The sequence below is a fragment of the Pseudorca crassidens genome, chromosome 12 (assembly GCF_039906515.1).
Source record: "Pseudorca crassidens isolate mPseCra1 chromosome 12, mPseCra1.hap1, whole genome shotgun sequence".
Lineage (NCBI taxonomy): Eukaryota > Metazoa > Chordata > Mammalia > Artiodactyla > Delphinidae > Pseudorca > Pseudorca crassidens.
Window position 1 is genome coordinate 66,165,465 of NC_090307.1, and position 16,205 is coordinate 66,181,669.

General features: G+C 57.1%; 1 protein-coding gene across 4 annotated transcripts in view; it reads left to right on the forward strand.

The window, feature by feature from the left end:
- PI4KA (phosphatidylinositol 4-kinase alpha) overlaps positions 1-12,702 on the forward strand; it is a 95,018-nt gene extending 82,316 nt beyond the window's left edge. For 2 of the 4 annotated variants that reach the window (XM_067699995.1, XM_067699997.1), the window contains 20 exons: positions 251-370; positions 464-543; positions 632-825; positions 1,693-1,783; positions 2,092-2,259; positions 2,463-2,516; positions 4,046-4,166; positions 5,426-5,509; positions 5,660-5,789; positions 6,592-6,662; positions 7,736-7,808; positions 7,887-7,957; positions 8,549-8,658; positions 9,076-9,180; positions 9,270-9,395; positions 9,732-9,852; positions 10,027-10,186; positions 10,796-10,885; positions 11,344-11,427; positions 12,325-12,702. In XM_067699995.1, the coding sequence (XP_067556096.1) occupies positions 251-370; positions 464-543; positions 632-825; positions 1,693-1,783; positions 2,092-2,259; positions 2,463-2,516; positions 4,046-4,166; positions 5,426-5,509; positions 5,660-5,789; positions 6,592-6,662; positions 7,736-7,808; positions 7,887-7,957; positions 8,549-8,658; positions 9,076-9,180; positions 9,270-9,395; positions 9,732-9,852; positions 10,027-10,186; positions 10,796-10,885; positions 11,344-11,427; positions 12,325-12,376 (2,105 nt within the window). In that variant the 3' untranslated portion in view covers positions 12,377-12,702. Of the gene's footprint in view, positions 1-250; positions 371-463; positions 544-631; positions 826-1,692; positions 1,784-2,091; positions 2,260-2,462; positions 2,517-4,045; positions 4,167-5,425; positions 5,510-5,659; positions 5,790-6,591; positions 6,663-7,735; positions 7,809-7,886; positions 7,958-8,548; positions 8,659-9,075; positions 9,181-9,269; positions 9,396-9,731; positions 9,853-10,026; positions 10,187-10,795; positions 11,015-11,343; positions 11,428-12,324 lie in introns of those variants that run through there. The other 2 variants (XR_010933173.1, XM_067699996.1) reach the window with 2 other exon arrangements.
- The last annotated feature ends 3,503 nt before the right edge of the window (positions 12,703-16,205 follow it).

Consider the following 16,205-nt stretch of genomic DNA (forward strand, 5'->3'; position numbering starts at 1 on the left):
TAGGAGGACACTGGGAGGTCAGTGCCATAATTGATCAAGGCGGCTCCTCGATTTGCTTTGCTTTGGGCTCAGGGGAACATAACACACTTTAGAAAACTTCCATCTGCAGTGGTTCATGAGGAACTTTGCAGACGCCTGGTTCGTCCAGGGAAGCCGTCACCGGCCGTCTCCCCCACCTGCTCCCCCACAGCTGCTTTGTCTGTGGTGAAGGTCCAGACACCTCTTTTTAGAATGCTGTGTCTGCCCACAGATAACCAGGACACCCGGAGCAATCTGGACATAGCGGTTGGCTCGCGCCAGCAGGCTACACAGGGCTGGATCAACACCTACCCGCTGTCTAGCGGCATGTCCACCATCTCCAAGAAGTCAGGTCGGTGGGGCTTTGCTGCCGGGTCCCTTGGGTCCTCAGGGTCATAGAGCAGCTCCAAGGGACACTCTGTGCCCTCCCCACCCCCATCCCCAGGCATGTCCAAGAAGACCAACCGGGGCTCCCAGCTGCACAAGTACTACATGAAGCGCCGGACGCTGCTGCTGTCCCTGCTGGTGAGGCCCGTGCGCCATGCCTGCAGCGCTGGGGTGGGGGAGGGGCGCAGCCATGCAGAGGCACATCTGTGTCTGTGTCCCTCACCAGGCCACTGAGATCGAGCGTCTCATCACGTGGTACAACCCACTGTCAGCCCCAGAGCTAGAGCTGGACCAGGCTGGAGAGAGCAGCGTGGCCAACTGGAGGTCCAAGTACATCAGCCTGAGCGAGAAGCAGTGGAAGGACAATGTGAACCTCGCCTGGAACATCTCTCCTCATCTGGCCGTGCAACTGCCAGCCAGGTGGGCTGCCTGAGAGGCCGTGCCGGAGGTCCAGCACAAGGCACCTGGCGGGGGGAGGGCACGTGTCACAGCCAAGGACTGTAAGGGAAGAGCCATCGTAGCCCTAGATGCTCCCCAGTCCTGTACAGTGGTAGGGTCTGTCCTGCCAGGGGCCCAGCACCCCGGAGCCCGAGGAGATAACATCAGGGCACCCCAGGGCCTCACCTTGTTTGATGAGGAAAGGAAACACCTGTGGTTACTCTGGGAGGTAGGCCTGGGGGGTCTGGGTTGGTTCCTGGGTGGCATCTTCAGGCAGCAGGCTACTCAGAGGGGCGGCTGGCAACCGAGTGTCCTGTGAGCTGTCCTGAGGCAGCTCTTAACAGGGACAGGACTCAGGCTGGTAGGTGCTGAGAGGGGCTTCCCAGGCCCCCTGTGCTGAATCCCAGTAGACTCCATGTGCCTGCGTGCAGGGTGGGCCTTTCTTCCCCGGAGCCCATGGTGCATACTTACTGCTTCCTTCTTCGGGTCCTAAGTCCTCCTCAGGACAGGATCGCAGCCTGACGGTATTTAGGCAGCAGCTGCCTGCCTTAGCCTTGGGCGGTCACACCTGAACACTTTGCACCCACCCTCCCACCTGCTAGCGTGCCTTCTGGCCCACGGGTGCCACAACGTGGATGGGTGCTTTGGGGGCCAGGCCAAGGGAGGTGTCCTTGGAAGGATCATTCCTGCTCCAAGGAGTTCTGCCCTTGGGTCACAGCCGGTCACAGTAAACACCATGTCAGTAGCCACAGTGCTCAGATGTCACTGGGTGTTGGTCCACATCACTTAGTCCAGGGCTCCCCCAGCCCCCGTCTTCAATGTCTGCACCCACACCCTCTTTGCCTGCAGGTTCAAAAACACAGAAGCTATCGGCAATGAGGTGACCCGTCTGGTTCGCTTGGACCCAGGAGCCGTTAGTGACATCCCCGAAGCCATCAAGGTAGCATGGCGGGTAGCGTGCCAAGGCCTGGTCCTAAGTGCACAGAAACAAAACTGCCTCCAGGGATGCCTGGAGGCGAGGAACACAACCAAAACCCACTGACCTCAGTGGTACCACGATTTTTCTGATCTTTTGTGTTATCTACTCTTCGGATGAAACATTTACTGTGTTTACAGTAGAAAAACGTTGAGTGTATTTCACCCTGGTTGAAGTTGTGCTGTTGTATGTAATGTGTCAGAAGCTGTTATAAATGCCTTGCAGTTTTCACTCCTTGGGGCCATCCCTGTGACTCCCTTCTTCCTCCCCAGTTCCTGGTCACCTGGCACACCATCGACGCCGATGCCCCCGAGCTCAGCCACGTGCTGTGCTGGGCACCCGCAGACCCACCCACAGGCCTGTCCTACTTCTCCAGCATGTACCCGCCGCACCCACTCACGGCGCAGTACGGGGTCAAAGTCCTACGGTCCTTCCCGCCGGTGAGCCCATCTGCTGGGTCGACCTCGGGGGGCTGCCCAGCCCCACGGGGGGACAGAGGGCAGGCCTGATTGAGGGTGAGGACGTGTCCTGGGGGTGGAGTGACAGCAGGGCCAGTCCAGGTGGGGTGGGGCCCTGGGACCCCTGTCCTGCCTGGTGCTCTCACCCCTTCCTGAGTCATGACTGCTCCTCCCCCACCACACAGGATGCGATCCTGTTCTACATCCCCCAGATTGTGCAGGCCCTCAGGTATGACAAGGTAAGGCATGCAGCACAGGCCGACCAGCCTGGAGGGCCGGGCGGGCAGCGGGACGGAGCCCAGGAGCAGGGCCACTGAGCTGGGACCTGGGCCCGAGGTCTCTCACCCCCATGTGGTCATCCAGCACCCGAGGCCCAGTCCTGCTGTGCTGGGTGAACAGGTTCTGGAAACATTGCCGGCTGCTTCTTCAGGGTGGGTGACCTGGCCTGGGACCCGTACCTGCTGGATGGGGGTCTCAGCAGGTCCCCTAGCTCCCAAATCCAGCTCCCCGTCTCCTGGGGGGAGTGGCCACGGGGTTGGAGGAGACAGCATGTGTATTAGTGAGCTCAGGCCACCCTGGCAAAGTACACAGACTCGGGGCTTAAACTACAGGGAGCTCGTTCCACACAGTCTGGAGGCTGGACATCTGAGATCCAGGTGTCAGCAGGGCTGGTTTGCCCAAGGCCCTCTCCTTGCCGTGTAGACGGCGGCTTCTCCCTGTATCCCCACATGGCTGTCCATTTGTCTGTGTCCTAATCTCTTCTTATAAGGATACAAGTCAGATCGGATCAGGGCCCCCTACTGATCTCATGTAACGTCATCAGTTCTTTAAAGGCCTATATCCAAATACAGTCACATTCTGTGTGTGGGGGGGGACTTCAACATATGAATGGGGGGTGGGGGTGGATAATTCAGCCTTAACAGTGTACATGCACATAGGGGCCTGGCAAAGGGCCTGGCCAGAAAACACCCACGGGGTGACCACAGCCCGGAGCCCTCACCACCCGCGCTTCATCACAGTGCCACACCCAAGCCTGCGTCTGAGGGCAACAGCGTCTACCCCTCCTGCTCCTGCCCATACACCCCCCTGCCCTGGGCCCACAGGGCCCCAGGACACCCCATGCCCTGGCCAAGCCTGGAGACCCTGCACTGGAGGTTGCACATTCATGGTTCATCTTTAGATCTAGTTGCTGGGTTAGAACTGGGTTATTTGAAGTTTGACCTGTTTGGGAAGCCCACCCACCCAAGTTGAGGACATCTGTCCAAGGAATACTTTACCAGATGGGCCGCAAATGACTGTGGGGAGGGAGAGGCTGCACCCCAGGAGTCTTCCAGAAAGGCCAGCTGCCTTTGTAACCTAGAACATGGGAATTCAGCCTGAGCTGGGAGTGACGCAGGGTTTTCTGGGACCCGTCCGTCACTGGGCAGCGTCTTCTAGACAGCAGTCCACAGGGGCGCATTTGAAACCCGCCTGCCCACGCGTCATGCTTGACGACAGCAGAAGCTGGTTAGAGTCCAGGGCTTAGAGTCCAGAGGAGGGAACAGAGGAGACAAAAGCTGGTGCATGCCTGCATAGACAAAGACCCCGGCGGCTGGCCAGCCAGCTGGACTCGGGCTCAACTCCGCCACGCAGGAGAGGTGCTCACAGCCGGCACCGCTCGACCACGCTTCTTTCTGGGTCTGCCAAGCGTGGAGTCATTGCTGCTTGGGTGAGAGTGGCCTCTCTTGGTGGAGTGTGGCCAGCCTGGGCTGACCTTGCTTTCCTACAGATGGGCTATGTGCGGGAGTATATTCTGTGGGCAGCATCCAAGTCCCAGCTCCTGGCACACCAGTTCATCTGGAACATGAAGACGAACATCTATGTGGATGAAGAGGGGCACCAGAAAGACCGTGAGTGCCTGTCCCTCGGACCCCACCCCGTCCTCACTACCTGCCCAGGGTCATCATTCCTCCACTCCCACCTCTGACCCCTGCCTGGCCCCCAAGACCCTGTGGCTCCATCTGCAGCTCCACGGGCAGCGCTTCCCAACCCAGGTCATCTCAGGACCCTCACACCCTTGAAAACTACAGACCCTCAAAGAGCTTGGGTTTATGTGGCCTTGGGCCATCCATGCTCACCAACATTAGAAATTAAAAATAGAGGGCTTCCCTGGTGGCGCAGTGGTTAAGAATCTGCCTGCCAATGCAGGGGACAAGGGTTTGAGCCCTGGTCTGGGAAGATCCCACATGCCGTGGAGCAACTAAGCCCGTGCGCCACAACTACTGAGCCTGTGCTCTAGAGCCCGCGAGCCACAACTACTGAGCCAGTGTGCCACAACTACTGAAGCCCGCACGCCTAGAGCCCATACTCCGCAACAAGAGAAGCCACCGCAGTGAGAAGCCCGCGCACCGCAACGAAGAGTAGCCCCCGCTCGTCGCAACCAGAGAAAGCCTGCGTGCAGCAACAAAGCCCCAAAGCAGCCAAAATTAAAAAAAAAAAAAAAAAAAAAAATAGAGACCCATCTCACATAAACATAACTTTTAAAGAAGTGAGCGAGAAGAGTAGCATTGTTTAACACGTTTACAGGCCCCTTTAGTGCCTGTGGGAGATGAGGTCATCAGTGCGGTGCGAGAGCCCCTCACTCTGCCTCTGCATTTCATGTCAGAATATGCTGTTTGGGCTGAAGTGGCTGCAGGAGATTGGGCCTTGCTGACCCATAGTTGGAAACGGAGGAGTGTCTTGTGTTCAGGCCCCCATGGGTGCTCCCCGCCAATGCTACCAAGCTTGGCGGGACGGTTTCTCAGGGGTTCAGTGCAGTGAGGAGTCTGAACCGTGTTATGAGCCTCGCTCTCTGTTCATCCAGCCCCTGCTTGCCCTGCACTCGCCCCTCGCAGGACCTGTAACACCCGCTGTGGTCACACCCAACGTGCAGGGCAGGGTCTCCAGTGCTGACGCATTTCGTGACACAGTATTTAAAGATCCTGTGTGTGGAGCCCCAGCTGCCTCACAGGACAGAAACGTTTCTGAGTGCTGGGAAACTGTCAGGCTTTTTTGTCAAGTTTAACAAAGTTTTGTAGTTGTTTTCCTTAAATGGCAGATTCATTTTATTGATTTTCAAGAAAATATCTGCCATAAGTCTACGTCTGAGTGACTTTACCTTATCTCTTAGTCACTCCTTCAAGTAAAAATGACGGTCTCTGGAAGAGGGGACAGTCAGATGCAGGTACTCCCCTGAGACCACCACATGCTTCAGGTGCGGCCCCCGTGAGCATCCGTGATCCTGGGGCCCTCCACTCGCCACAGCCTCACGGGCATCAGCACCCTGAGGAGGGCAGACCTCCTCTGGGTGGGGTCTGGAGAGAGGGTCCCTGGGACTGCAGGCTCACCCTCGGTTTCTCTGCAGCTGACATTGGCGACCTCCTGGAACAGCTGGTGGAAGAGATCACAAGCTCCTTGTCTGGCCCGGCCAAGGACTTCTACCAGCGTGAATTCGACTTCTTCAACAAAATCACTAACGTGTCAGCCATCATCAAGTAAGTGGCATCTTCTCCAGGCCCCACTTGCGGGAGCTGCCCAAGGAGCTTTGTAGACTCCTGACGTCCCCTGCTAAGGAACAGCCAGACAGGGAGTTTGCTTCCACCGTCCAGAGCCCCCGTGGGCATAGCAGATGCACAGAAAACAACATCTCAGGTTCACTTTGGGTCTTGCCCAAGCCTGAGGACATCTGCTCTCCAGGTTCTGATGGTCCCCGTGGTGTTAGGGAAACCAGACTCCTTTGCAGCCCCGAGGTCCTTTCTTGATTCACCTCCTGGGCCCTCATTCACGTGGAGCAGACGCCAACCTTGGACGTCTTGGCCACCCATTTGTGCAGGATGGGGCCCCGGGGTTGCGGATGCTGGCCGAGCGCCTGGGGAGGCAGCAGGGGAGCCCTAGTGCTGTTCCTCCAGGCGCCTAGTCGCCACACTGTCCCCAGTGCTCAGGCTCCCCCGCTACCCCATCACTGCAGGCCATGTGTCCCATGGTCCTCTCCTGACCAGTTCTAAGCAGAGCGGCAACGTGGCTGCAGAGATGGAGGGTCAGGGTGGACTCCCTGGGCCTCTGCCACGTGAGAGGCGTGATTCCATTTCACTCGCCTTGTCGTGGGGCGCAGAGGTCTGAGGGTCTGCCCGAGGCCACACTGCCAGTAAACCACGTAGCCCGCAGCCTGACCCCCACAGCATTGCACACCCCCTTCCCCTGCCCCAGGTGGCAGAGTGCAGGGCTAGGGCCCTCGGACAGGAGGGCCTGTCTGTGCCCCGAAGCCACAGACACCAGCGTCTGTGTCTTGTTCTCCAGGCCCTACCCTAAAGGTGACGAGAGGAAGAGGGCTTGTCTGTCGGCTCTGTCTGAAGTGAAGGTGCAGCCTGGTGAGCAGTGCTCGAGGCCAGTGGGACGGGGGTCTGGGGGACCCTGGGTGCCCGGCACCCCTCTCCAGAACCTGCCCCTGCCAGTGGTCACTCTTGGTTCTCCTAGCTACAGCTGAAGGCCGAGGCCCTGTCCTTGGCAGCTGTGGTTCTAGAAGTTTCCTGAGCTCCAGTGTAACAGAAGTAACGCAGGCCACACAGTGGGCTTAGGGAGGAGCGGGGGTGTCCCAGGTGTGCTAGGGCTTGTGGGATGAGGGGGCCCATGCCCCCCTCCCTGCTGCTCTTGCCACGTGGTCAGATCCGTGTCTTTTCAAGACAAGATGGGAACCCAGACGTCACCGCACAGCTCTCCGTTCTTAAGTCTTACACATTCGTTCTTCAAAACCCTGGCCTTGCACACTTGCCCACTGCCCACCTCAGTGGTGGGCACCAGTGCAGGGCCCTGGGTGGGCCTCTCCTGACTGTGCTGAGCCCTGCCCAGCCCCGCCCCAGAGAACACTCAGCCTCCCAGAGGACACCATGCTGCTGGGTCGTGTCCCCGAGGCACTGGGGAGCCAGCTGGGCTCTAGAGCAGAGTGGAGCTCGGGCCGTTTGAGGGAGGCTGGGCTGGCGAGGGAAGGAGGGTGGATGAGGTGGGGGCCTGCATGCTCCCCAGGGGCCCAGTCCCTCCCACCAGGACCCCGCCTCAAGCACCCCCACCTCCGGGGGCTCGGGGAACTGTGGTCCCTGACCAGGAAGGGTCTTCTCTCGACCTGCGCTGACAGGGTCGAGCTGGGGGTGTCAGGTGGGTGGGTGCTGGGGCTCCTGTGTCCTGTGGCATTGGCGGCCAGTGGCTTGAGAAGCTGAGGGTTTAGGGTGTCCTCTTGGAGAAGCGTCTGCGGGAGGTGGTTGCCCCATGTGGAATGTCAGGATGGGCCCAGGGAAACAGCACAGAGTCAGGGAAGACAGCCTTACCGGCCTCGGAACAAGGAGTCGGCGGTGCCGCAGGCAAGGCCCTTGAGGCCTCAGCACAGCCCCGTCTGCTGGGAAAGCTTCATCCTGGTCGGGCCCTGGGATGTCCCTTCTGTCCCTCATAGGCTGCTACCTACCCAGCAACCCCGAGGCCATCGTGCTGGACATCGACTACAAGTCCGGGACGCCCATGCAGAGGTGAGGCACCCCCCGCAAACTCCCCCTCACGGGCTCCCATTCCCTGTCACTTGCGCCCCATTCTGTTTTGTTTTCCAGCGCTGCAAAGGCCCCATATCTGGCTAAGTTCAAGGTGAAACGATGCGGAGTTAGTGAACTTGAGAAGGAAGGTCAGTGGGGCACGTCCGATGTAGTTTGGGGTCCCCATGAACGGTGACAGCCTCCGGCCAGTCAGTCTGGGCCCTTGTCTGGGGGTGGCAGGCACGTGTGCAGTGACAGAGGCCCCAGGGAGGACTGGTCGGCTTGGCTGCCGTGAGAGTGACCGCAGGCTGGCAGCCTCCACAGCAGGAGTCGATTCTCTCCGTCTGGAGGCCGAGGTGTCAGCAGGGCCCTGCTCCCTCCTGAAGTGCTGTGAAGGATCCTTCCGGCCTCTTCCCGGGACAGGGCATGGTTGTTCTTCAGCTGTGGCTGCCACATACGTCACACTCTGCAGTTCTGGGGGGGCATGAATGTTGGGAGCACAGCAGCACAAGGGTGTGGCCCTGGGTCCTTGCTCCTCAGCTGTTCTTAGGAAGAGACCCTGGCCCCGTGGCCCCACCCACTGACCCCTGGTGTCTGCTGGGCCTCGTTGGCCTCTTTAGGGTTTTGCAGAGATGATCCCTAAGGTTCTGTGTTGCTTCAGGCACATGATCAGGGCTCGCCCCCAGCATCCTCAGAGGGCCTCTCTGCCCGCCGCTGACAGGCACCCTCTCCCTGTGCAGGTCTGCGGTGCTGCTCAGACTCCGAGGATGAGGGCAGCACGCAGGAGGCCGATGGCCAGAAAATCTCCTGGCAAGCAGCCATCTTCAAAGTGGGAGACGACTGCCGTCAGGTAGTGGGCTGGGCAGGCAGGGCAGGGCCGGAGGTGTGCAGGGCTGGGGCAGGCCCGCCTCTCTCCAAGGCTCCAGGCACACTTCTCAGCATCACACAGAAATAGGAATCCTTGGTTCCCCATTTGGTTCTGTTGCCTTGGAGTACATCAGGGCTTTCTGCTAAACCCGGAGGCCTCTCCAGTGGCCCCCCTCCCGCTGTACACCCTGGCTGCTCAGGGAGAACTGCCCCGGGGGAATGGGTGCCCCTTACTCACACCCACCGCCAGGCAGTGCATCCTCGCAGTCTGCCCAGGGAGCAGTGGGCAGTGAGGCTCACCGGGGCCTCCCTCCCTCCTCCCCCTCCCCCTCACTGGGCAGGGCCGCAGGCATCTGGAGCCAGCAGCCCACTACGACCCTGAGTCTCTCCTGGTTCCCAGGACATGCTGGCCCTGCAGATCATCGACCTCTTCAAAAACATCTTCCAGCTGGTTGGCCTGGATCTCTTCGTCTTTCCGTACCGGGTGGTGGCCACCGCCCCTGGTGTAAGTTTCCCAAGCAGTTGCTTGGGCGCTGCCCCTGTCCCTCGCCCTGTGGTGTGCCCGCAGCCTGAGCCTCGGCCTTTCCTCCCTAGTGCGGGGTGATCGAGTGCATCCCTGACTGTACCTCTCGGGACCAGCTGGGCCGCCAGACCGACTTTGGCATGTACGACTATTTCACACGCCAGTACGGGGATGAGTCCACGCTGGCCTTCCAGCAGGTGGGCAGCAGCGCGGCCCCACTGCCCGCCAGCCCCAGCTCCTGCATTGGTCAGCACCCTGTTTTCCAAGTCCTCGTATGTCTGGGGGTAAAACCAGGGCATCTGTAACCTTCCTTTGGATGAAAGGCATGCCTTGAGAGGGGCTCCCCAGGAGAAAGCTGACAGGAGTTGAAGGGGGGAAGGGGCCACAGCCCTGCACCTCAGATGCACCCACTTGTCACTCCGACTACCAAGGTCTGGCTTGCTGATCTAGGTGCAGGCCCAGGGGTTCCAGGGTGCCCACAGGCCCAAGAGGGCACAGCTCCAGGGCACCCTGAGCATGCTGTCTCTGCACAGGCACGCTATAACTTCATCCGCAGCATGGCTGCCTACAGCCTCCTGCTGTTCCTGCTGCAGATCAAGGACCGGCACAACGGCAACATCATGCTGGACAAGAAGGGCCACATCATCCACATCGGTGGGTGGGCATCCTGCCGCGGGGGCACCGGGGCAGGGGCTCTGGGGGTTGGGGAGCTGGGCTTCCTTTCCAGCCGCTGCTCCCCAGTGTCCCCAGGAAACAGCGGCTACAGGGCATACACCCAGCTTTGCCCTGCAGCTGATCCCAGCACGATGGCTCTTTGGGATATTGCAGACTTTGGCTTCATGTTTGAAAGCTCCCCGGGTGGCAACCTCGGCTGGGAACCAGACATCAAGCTGACGGACGAGATGGTGATGATCATGGGGGGCAAGATGGAGGCCACCCCCTTCAAGTGGTTCATGGAGATGTGTGTCCGCGGCTACCTGGCCGTGCGGTGAGCCCCGCGGGTGGGGTGGGGGGCAGGGAGGGGCTTCCATACTGGGCCCGTTCATCCAGCAAGCCCCGCCCACTCCTCAAAGTTCTCCTCGGGTCATCTCAGGCCTTTGGTGGACACAGAACTGGGGTTGGGGCAGGGGGATGCACGGGAGGCCCCCTGAGGCCTTGCCTTCCTGTCACGTCTCTGCCACCTGTGCCAGCAGCATCTTGCTCCAGGCATCAGTGACCCGCCACATTCTGCATCTCCCAGGCTTGGCCTCGCCTGCCGACGCCTTGGGGCCCCTCTGAGCACCCCACCTGCCCTTCCTCCCTAGCCTGAGCCCCTGCACCCCCAGGCTGCGTGCCGGGGACTCAGGTCCTGGCTTCCAAGTGTCATGTGGCTGACGCCACAGAGCAGTGTGGGGACACCTGGACTCCAACCCGAGTCTGCTGAAGCCTGCATGGCGCGTATGCAGTTCCCTTCAAGAAGGGAGGATCCCTTCCTTAGCCAGGCACAGAACCATGGCAGGGGCCGAGGGCAGGCCCTGGGCAGGGGCTGCATGTTGACCACAGGCAGGGCCCCCACCCAGGCTGGCCTCTGTCCACCTCCTTCCCTGCCTCTCCCCAGGCCCTACATGGACGCCGTCGTCTCTCTGGTCACTCTCATGCTGGACACGGGCCTTCCCTGCTTCCGCGGCCAGACAATCAAGCTCTTGAAGTAGGTCCGGCAGGCAGGCCACTTGGGGGCGGCTGTCCCCTGAGATGGGAGCCCTTCGACTGCTGGTAATGGGGACTGTTATCGAGGCCAAGTGCTCCCCCTTGGACGCCCAGACAGACGGGGTCCTGGGTGAGGAGCTGTCCCCAGACCTTCCGTGTGTGAGGTGCCTTGACTTAGGCGGAGGATGTACCCTGCAGCCCTTCGTCCCTCAAGGGTGTGTCTGCGCCAAGCCCCGGGGCTGCAGTGGCTCAGCCCCCTGCCAGTCCTACCCTGGCTGCAGGCCGCTGGGCCCAGGAGGTTCTGGGAAGGGGCCCAAGCCCTCCAGGCCAGCTGGGAACCGTGTCCCCACAGGAGGCCAGGCCACTAAGTGCAGCCCACCGGCCAGACCACGTCCCTGCAGGGAGGGCAGCCTGGAGCCCTGGGGGCAGCAGCCCTGACACGGCCCTTCCCCCCACCAGGCACAGGTTCAGCCCCAACATGACAGAGCGAGAGGCCGCAAATTTCATTCTAAAGGTCATTCAGAGCTGCTTCCTCAGCAACAGGCAAGTCACCCTGTCCTGCCCCACCCATGCACCCGTGTCACCTATCCAGTGTTCAGTGGGCACCTGTGCAGGCCCCCACCTGGGCCAGGTGACAGGATGCACTGCCCCGAGACGCCCAGCCCAGCGGGGCAGGAAGTGAGTTCTGAGAGGCTTCAACCCCTTCAGCTGCTGTGGGGGCCGTGACAGGAGGGGCCTGGTGGGGGAACTGGGGCCACTAGAAGTGGTGGGGCCAGGCCTCAGTGACAGGCCTGGGAACAGGCTCCCAGGGGCTGTGACAGTCGAAGGTGGCCTTGAGGTTTATAGGCTCAACAACAGGGTGAGCGAGGGGAGTCCAGGCCCCAGGAGGTGCAGAGGCCCCAGGTCCACACCCTCGGGACAGAGAACTGGCTCCGGTGGACCCGCCGAGGTCCAGTGGCACAGGAGCGCCACTTGGTTTTGCTGACTGGGGAGCAGAGAAGTGGGGTGGCTCAGGGCAGCAGGAGGGGTTTGGAGGGCAGCATGAGGCAGGCTCTCCTGATGGTGATGTGAGGCAGGGCGGAGGGGGAGTGCACAGACCCCTTCCAGCCACATGCGAGGCCCCAAGGCTGGGAGTCAACTCCTACAGACGCACCCCCGGGCCACATCCCGGGCCCCAGGACTGAGGGTAGGCGTCTGGCTGAGGAAGGGCATCCTCTTGAGCCCACTTTGGGGCCCATGAGCAAGGAGGAGACGGGGCATAACAGGGAGGCTGTGGCCATGGGTGAGGGAGCAAGCGTCCCAGGGAGAGAGGGGCTGGTGGGCAGACAAAAAGTCTGCGATCGGGCACTCGACCTCCAGGGGTGTAGCAGGGTGGCTCAGGGGGTCAGGTCCCCAGACCAGCACAGGCCCCTCACAATCCCCTCTGCTCTCTGCTCCCAGGAGCCGGACCTATGACATGATCCAGTACTATCAGAACGACATCCCCTACTGAGGGGCAGAGTGCCGCAATCACTGCTTGCTGCTGCGCACGGCCTGCCACCTCATCCGGCGGACAGATGGGCCGAGATGCCCCTGCAGAGCCCGGCAACCCGCTGCCTCCCGAGGTGTCGCCTACATGGCCCGTGTGGCTGGAATGACAATCAGAGCCAGTCTTTGCGCAGGTGTGAGCTGTGCTTACACTGGACACATTCCCTACCTGTCTTGTTCTCAGAGGTACATGAAGTATTTTCTTGTGTATAAAAAATGGAAAAATTATATTCAACCTAAGATTCAACCAACGTGAACAAAATAAAAACAAAAAAACTGCATTGGAACCAATCCAGTACTAAGTGCACATTCAGCTAGGGGTGGGGGGCGCCCGCCCAGGAGCCTCGCAGCCAAGAGGGGCCATCCCCGGTGCCCCGGCTGTGAGCTTCACAAAGACGACTCACCACAGCACAGATGTACCGAAAATAGCACTGTATTTTCCCTGATGGCTCTCAGGGCTCCCGCAGAGGCCACCCGGCCGCCCCATTCTCATCTCTCCTCCGTAGGCGTTGCTCTGCATCCTGCCTCTGCTCCGGTCCTTCCCGGTGTCCCTCTCGACCACCTTCAGGTCCTCTACTCCAGGACACCACCGTCCTCATGCACCAACCTCCCCGCAGTGTCCATCCCCACCCACGTGACCCTCCAAAGACCCAAAACTAAAAAAACGATGACAAAATACCTAGAAATAAGTCACACAAAAGATTGGTTAAAAAGCAGGTAAGGACTTCCCTGGTGTCTCAGCGGTTAAGAATCTGCCTGCCAATGCAGGGGACATGGGTTCAAGCCCTGGTCTGGGAAGATCCCACATGCCGCGGAGCAACTAAGCCCGTGTGCCACAACTGCTGAGCCTGTGCTCTAGAGCCCGCAAGCCACAGCAGCTGAGCCCACGTGCCACAAGTACAGAAGCCCGTGCGCCTAGAGCCCGTGCTTCACAACAAGAGAAGCCACTGCAATGCCAAGCCTGCGCACTGCAACAGAGTAGCCCCTGCTCGCCACAACTAGAGAAAGCCCGCACACAGCATCGAAGACCCAGCACAGCCAAAAATAATTAATTTTAAAAAGTAATTTTAAAAAAAAAGGTAAGATACAGGTGAAAAGACAACCAATCAATGAAAGGCAGAACAATGAAATTACCAAAAATGAGGCATAAAGAAAAGGAGAGTTGAATGAGACGCTCCAGTCACCCACAACAGGATTCCAGAGTTGGTGAAAAACACCCAGCTGCAGGAAGCACAATATAAATAAATATAAAGAAGCAGCCAATATGTAAGTTAAAAAAACTTTTTAAAATATTAAATTAATCCAAAAGAAGGCAGGAAAGGAAAAAGAAAAGATGGGACAAAAAGTTTTGCAATAGCAGACGACAGTCCCACTGCATCATTAATTCTGTTAGGTATGGACAACTAAGCACTCCAGTCAGGAGGCAGGAATTATAAACATGGATAAACATGAGACCCAATTATATGCTGATGACAAGCAGTGCACTTTATAGTCATGGACCTGACGCAGAAGTAGAGGAAATAGATTCACCATCATTGTGTGTACGTGTGTTTCCGAAGCAAAATTTTTTTTTTTTTTTTTTTTTTCTTTTCCGAAGCAAAATTTGACAGAATTCAGGGGAGAAATAAACTAATAGAGCTGGAGATTTCAACATCCTTCTCTGCACAAGTGATAGAACACAGGATGCCGTCACACATGTAGCCCTGATGGCGATTATGAAATGCAGTCCGGGGCTTCCCTGGTGGCGCAGTGGTTGAGAATCTGCCTGCTAATGCAGGGGACACGGGTTCGAGCCCTGGTCTGGGAGGATCCCACATGCCGCGGAGCAACTAGGCCCGTGAGCCACAACTACTGAGCCTGCGCGTCTGGAGCCTGTGCTACACAACAAGAGAGGCTGCAATAGTGAGAGGCCCGCGCACCGCGATGAAGAGTAGCCTCCACTTGCCACAACTAGAGAAAGCCCTCGCACGGAAACGAAGACCCAACACAGCAAAAATTAATTAATGAAATGCAGTCCGTCAGCAGCAGCACCCCATCCGTACCTGTTCACCACGTCAGGCTGATCCCACGGAATTGTTAGGAATCAATAAGATATCTGGAAGAACGCTAAATACTTAGATATTGAAAGAGTGGAGCTGAAACACCAGACAAAATACACGTAAGAGCCAAGGCGATGATCCGAGTTAAATGCTTTAAGGTCGGGTTTGGGGAGGTGGGTAGAGGTGAGCCCGTTCAAGTAGAAAGGAAACCAGAATATCGGGTGTGACTTCCAGAAAGATCAAACAGAAGACCAGGAAGAGGGGGGAGCATAGGAAGTGCAGGACAAACACACTATAAAATGTAGAAACACACGCGAACACAGTAGAACTGATTTGAAACCACAATACTTGGAAAGAAAGCCTGTCAAACGGGCTTTAAAATGAAAGTCAATTGAATGGCACGTCCAAGACTCCGGCAATATGGCAAATTATACATCTTGAAAAGTTAGAAATGCTATTTACAGTACTGGGTAGAAAAATCTAAATCCACAAGCTGACAAGCAAATAGATTTCTTTAGAGACAGAAAACAAAATGAAATTTAAAATCTTAAAACAGTCAAGTTCCTCTTTCGATGACACAGGAGACAAAAGACCAACCCAAGAGCCTGATACCTTCGAGGAGTTTCTGGGGAAGCTTGGTCCACACTCAGGACGGGGTGTACCCAAAACATCACTCCCTTGATGTGAGTGTCTGCGAAAAACTCTGAAATGCTTAAAGGTGATATACTGACAGCTGTCCCCTTAGACAATACTGTGTTTCACCACCTCTGTTCAGCTCTTGGCACTGGGGGCCCTCGCCAGTCTAGTCAGGCCACAAAAGGAAACAGTGTAAGAATCTGGAAAGGAGAAATAAAACTCAGAGATGGCCTTTGTGTACATAAAAATCCAAAATAATCTGAATATAGTCAAGGTTCAGGATACAGGTTAATATACAAAAGTCAATTATGTGTGTGTGTGTGTGTATGTGTGTACATATATCTTACAACAACAAAAATGAAAACACTACCATTTACAATTGCACCCTAAACAAATACCAAGAAAAAAATCTAATGACCTATTCATAAGAAACACTGAAAACTACAAATGTTGAAAGAAAGAAGATCTAAACAAATATCCATGGGTTGGAAAACTCAATATTATACAGATGTTTGTTTCTCCCCAAATTGATCTGTAGTTTCACTGCAAATGCCAATCGAAATCCCAGAAAGTTCTGTAGTGGAAATTGGCAAGTCTAAAATCTATATGGGAATGCAAAGGTCAAAATATAGCTATTTGGATCTTGAAGACCCACAAGCTAGATATCAAGAATTATCCTTGGGCTTCCCTGGTGGCACAGTGGTTGAGAGTCCTCCTGCCGATGCAGGGGACACGGGTTTGTGCCCCCGTCTGGGAAGATCCCACATGCCACGGAGCGGCATCCCTCTCATGAACACAGGCACAAAAATCTTTAACTTTAATTATACTTAAGCCATGGAAGTTAAGACACTGTGGCTTCCTGGTTCAAGGAAAGACAAGTGAACAGTGGAAGAGATGAAGTCCAGGGATGTATACCCACATACATGCAGACACTGCAGAGCAGTCAGGGAAAGATGGTCTTTGCAATAATGGTGCATTAACTGGATAGCAGTATAGAAAATAACTCAACCTCGACTGCCTACCTCACATCAGACATAGAAATTAAATCCAGGTGGACTGGAAAGATGTACGTTAAAGGTAAACTTTAAAGGCTTTTAGAAGAAAATACAGAAGCGTGTC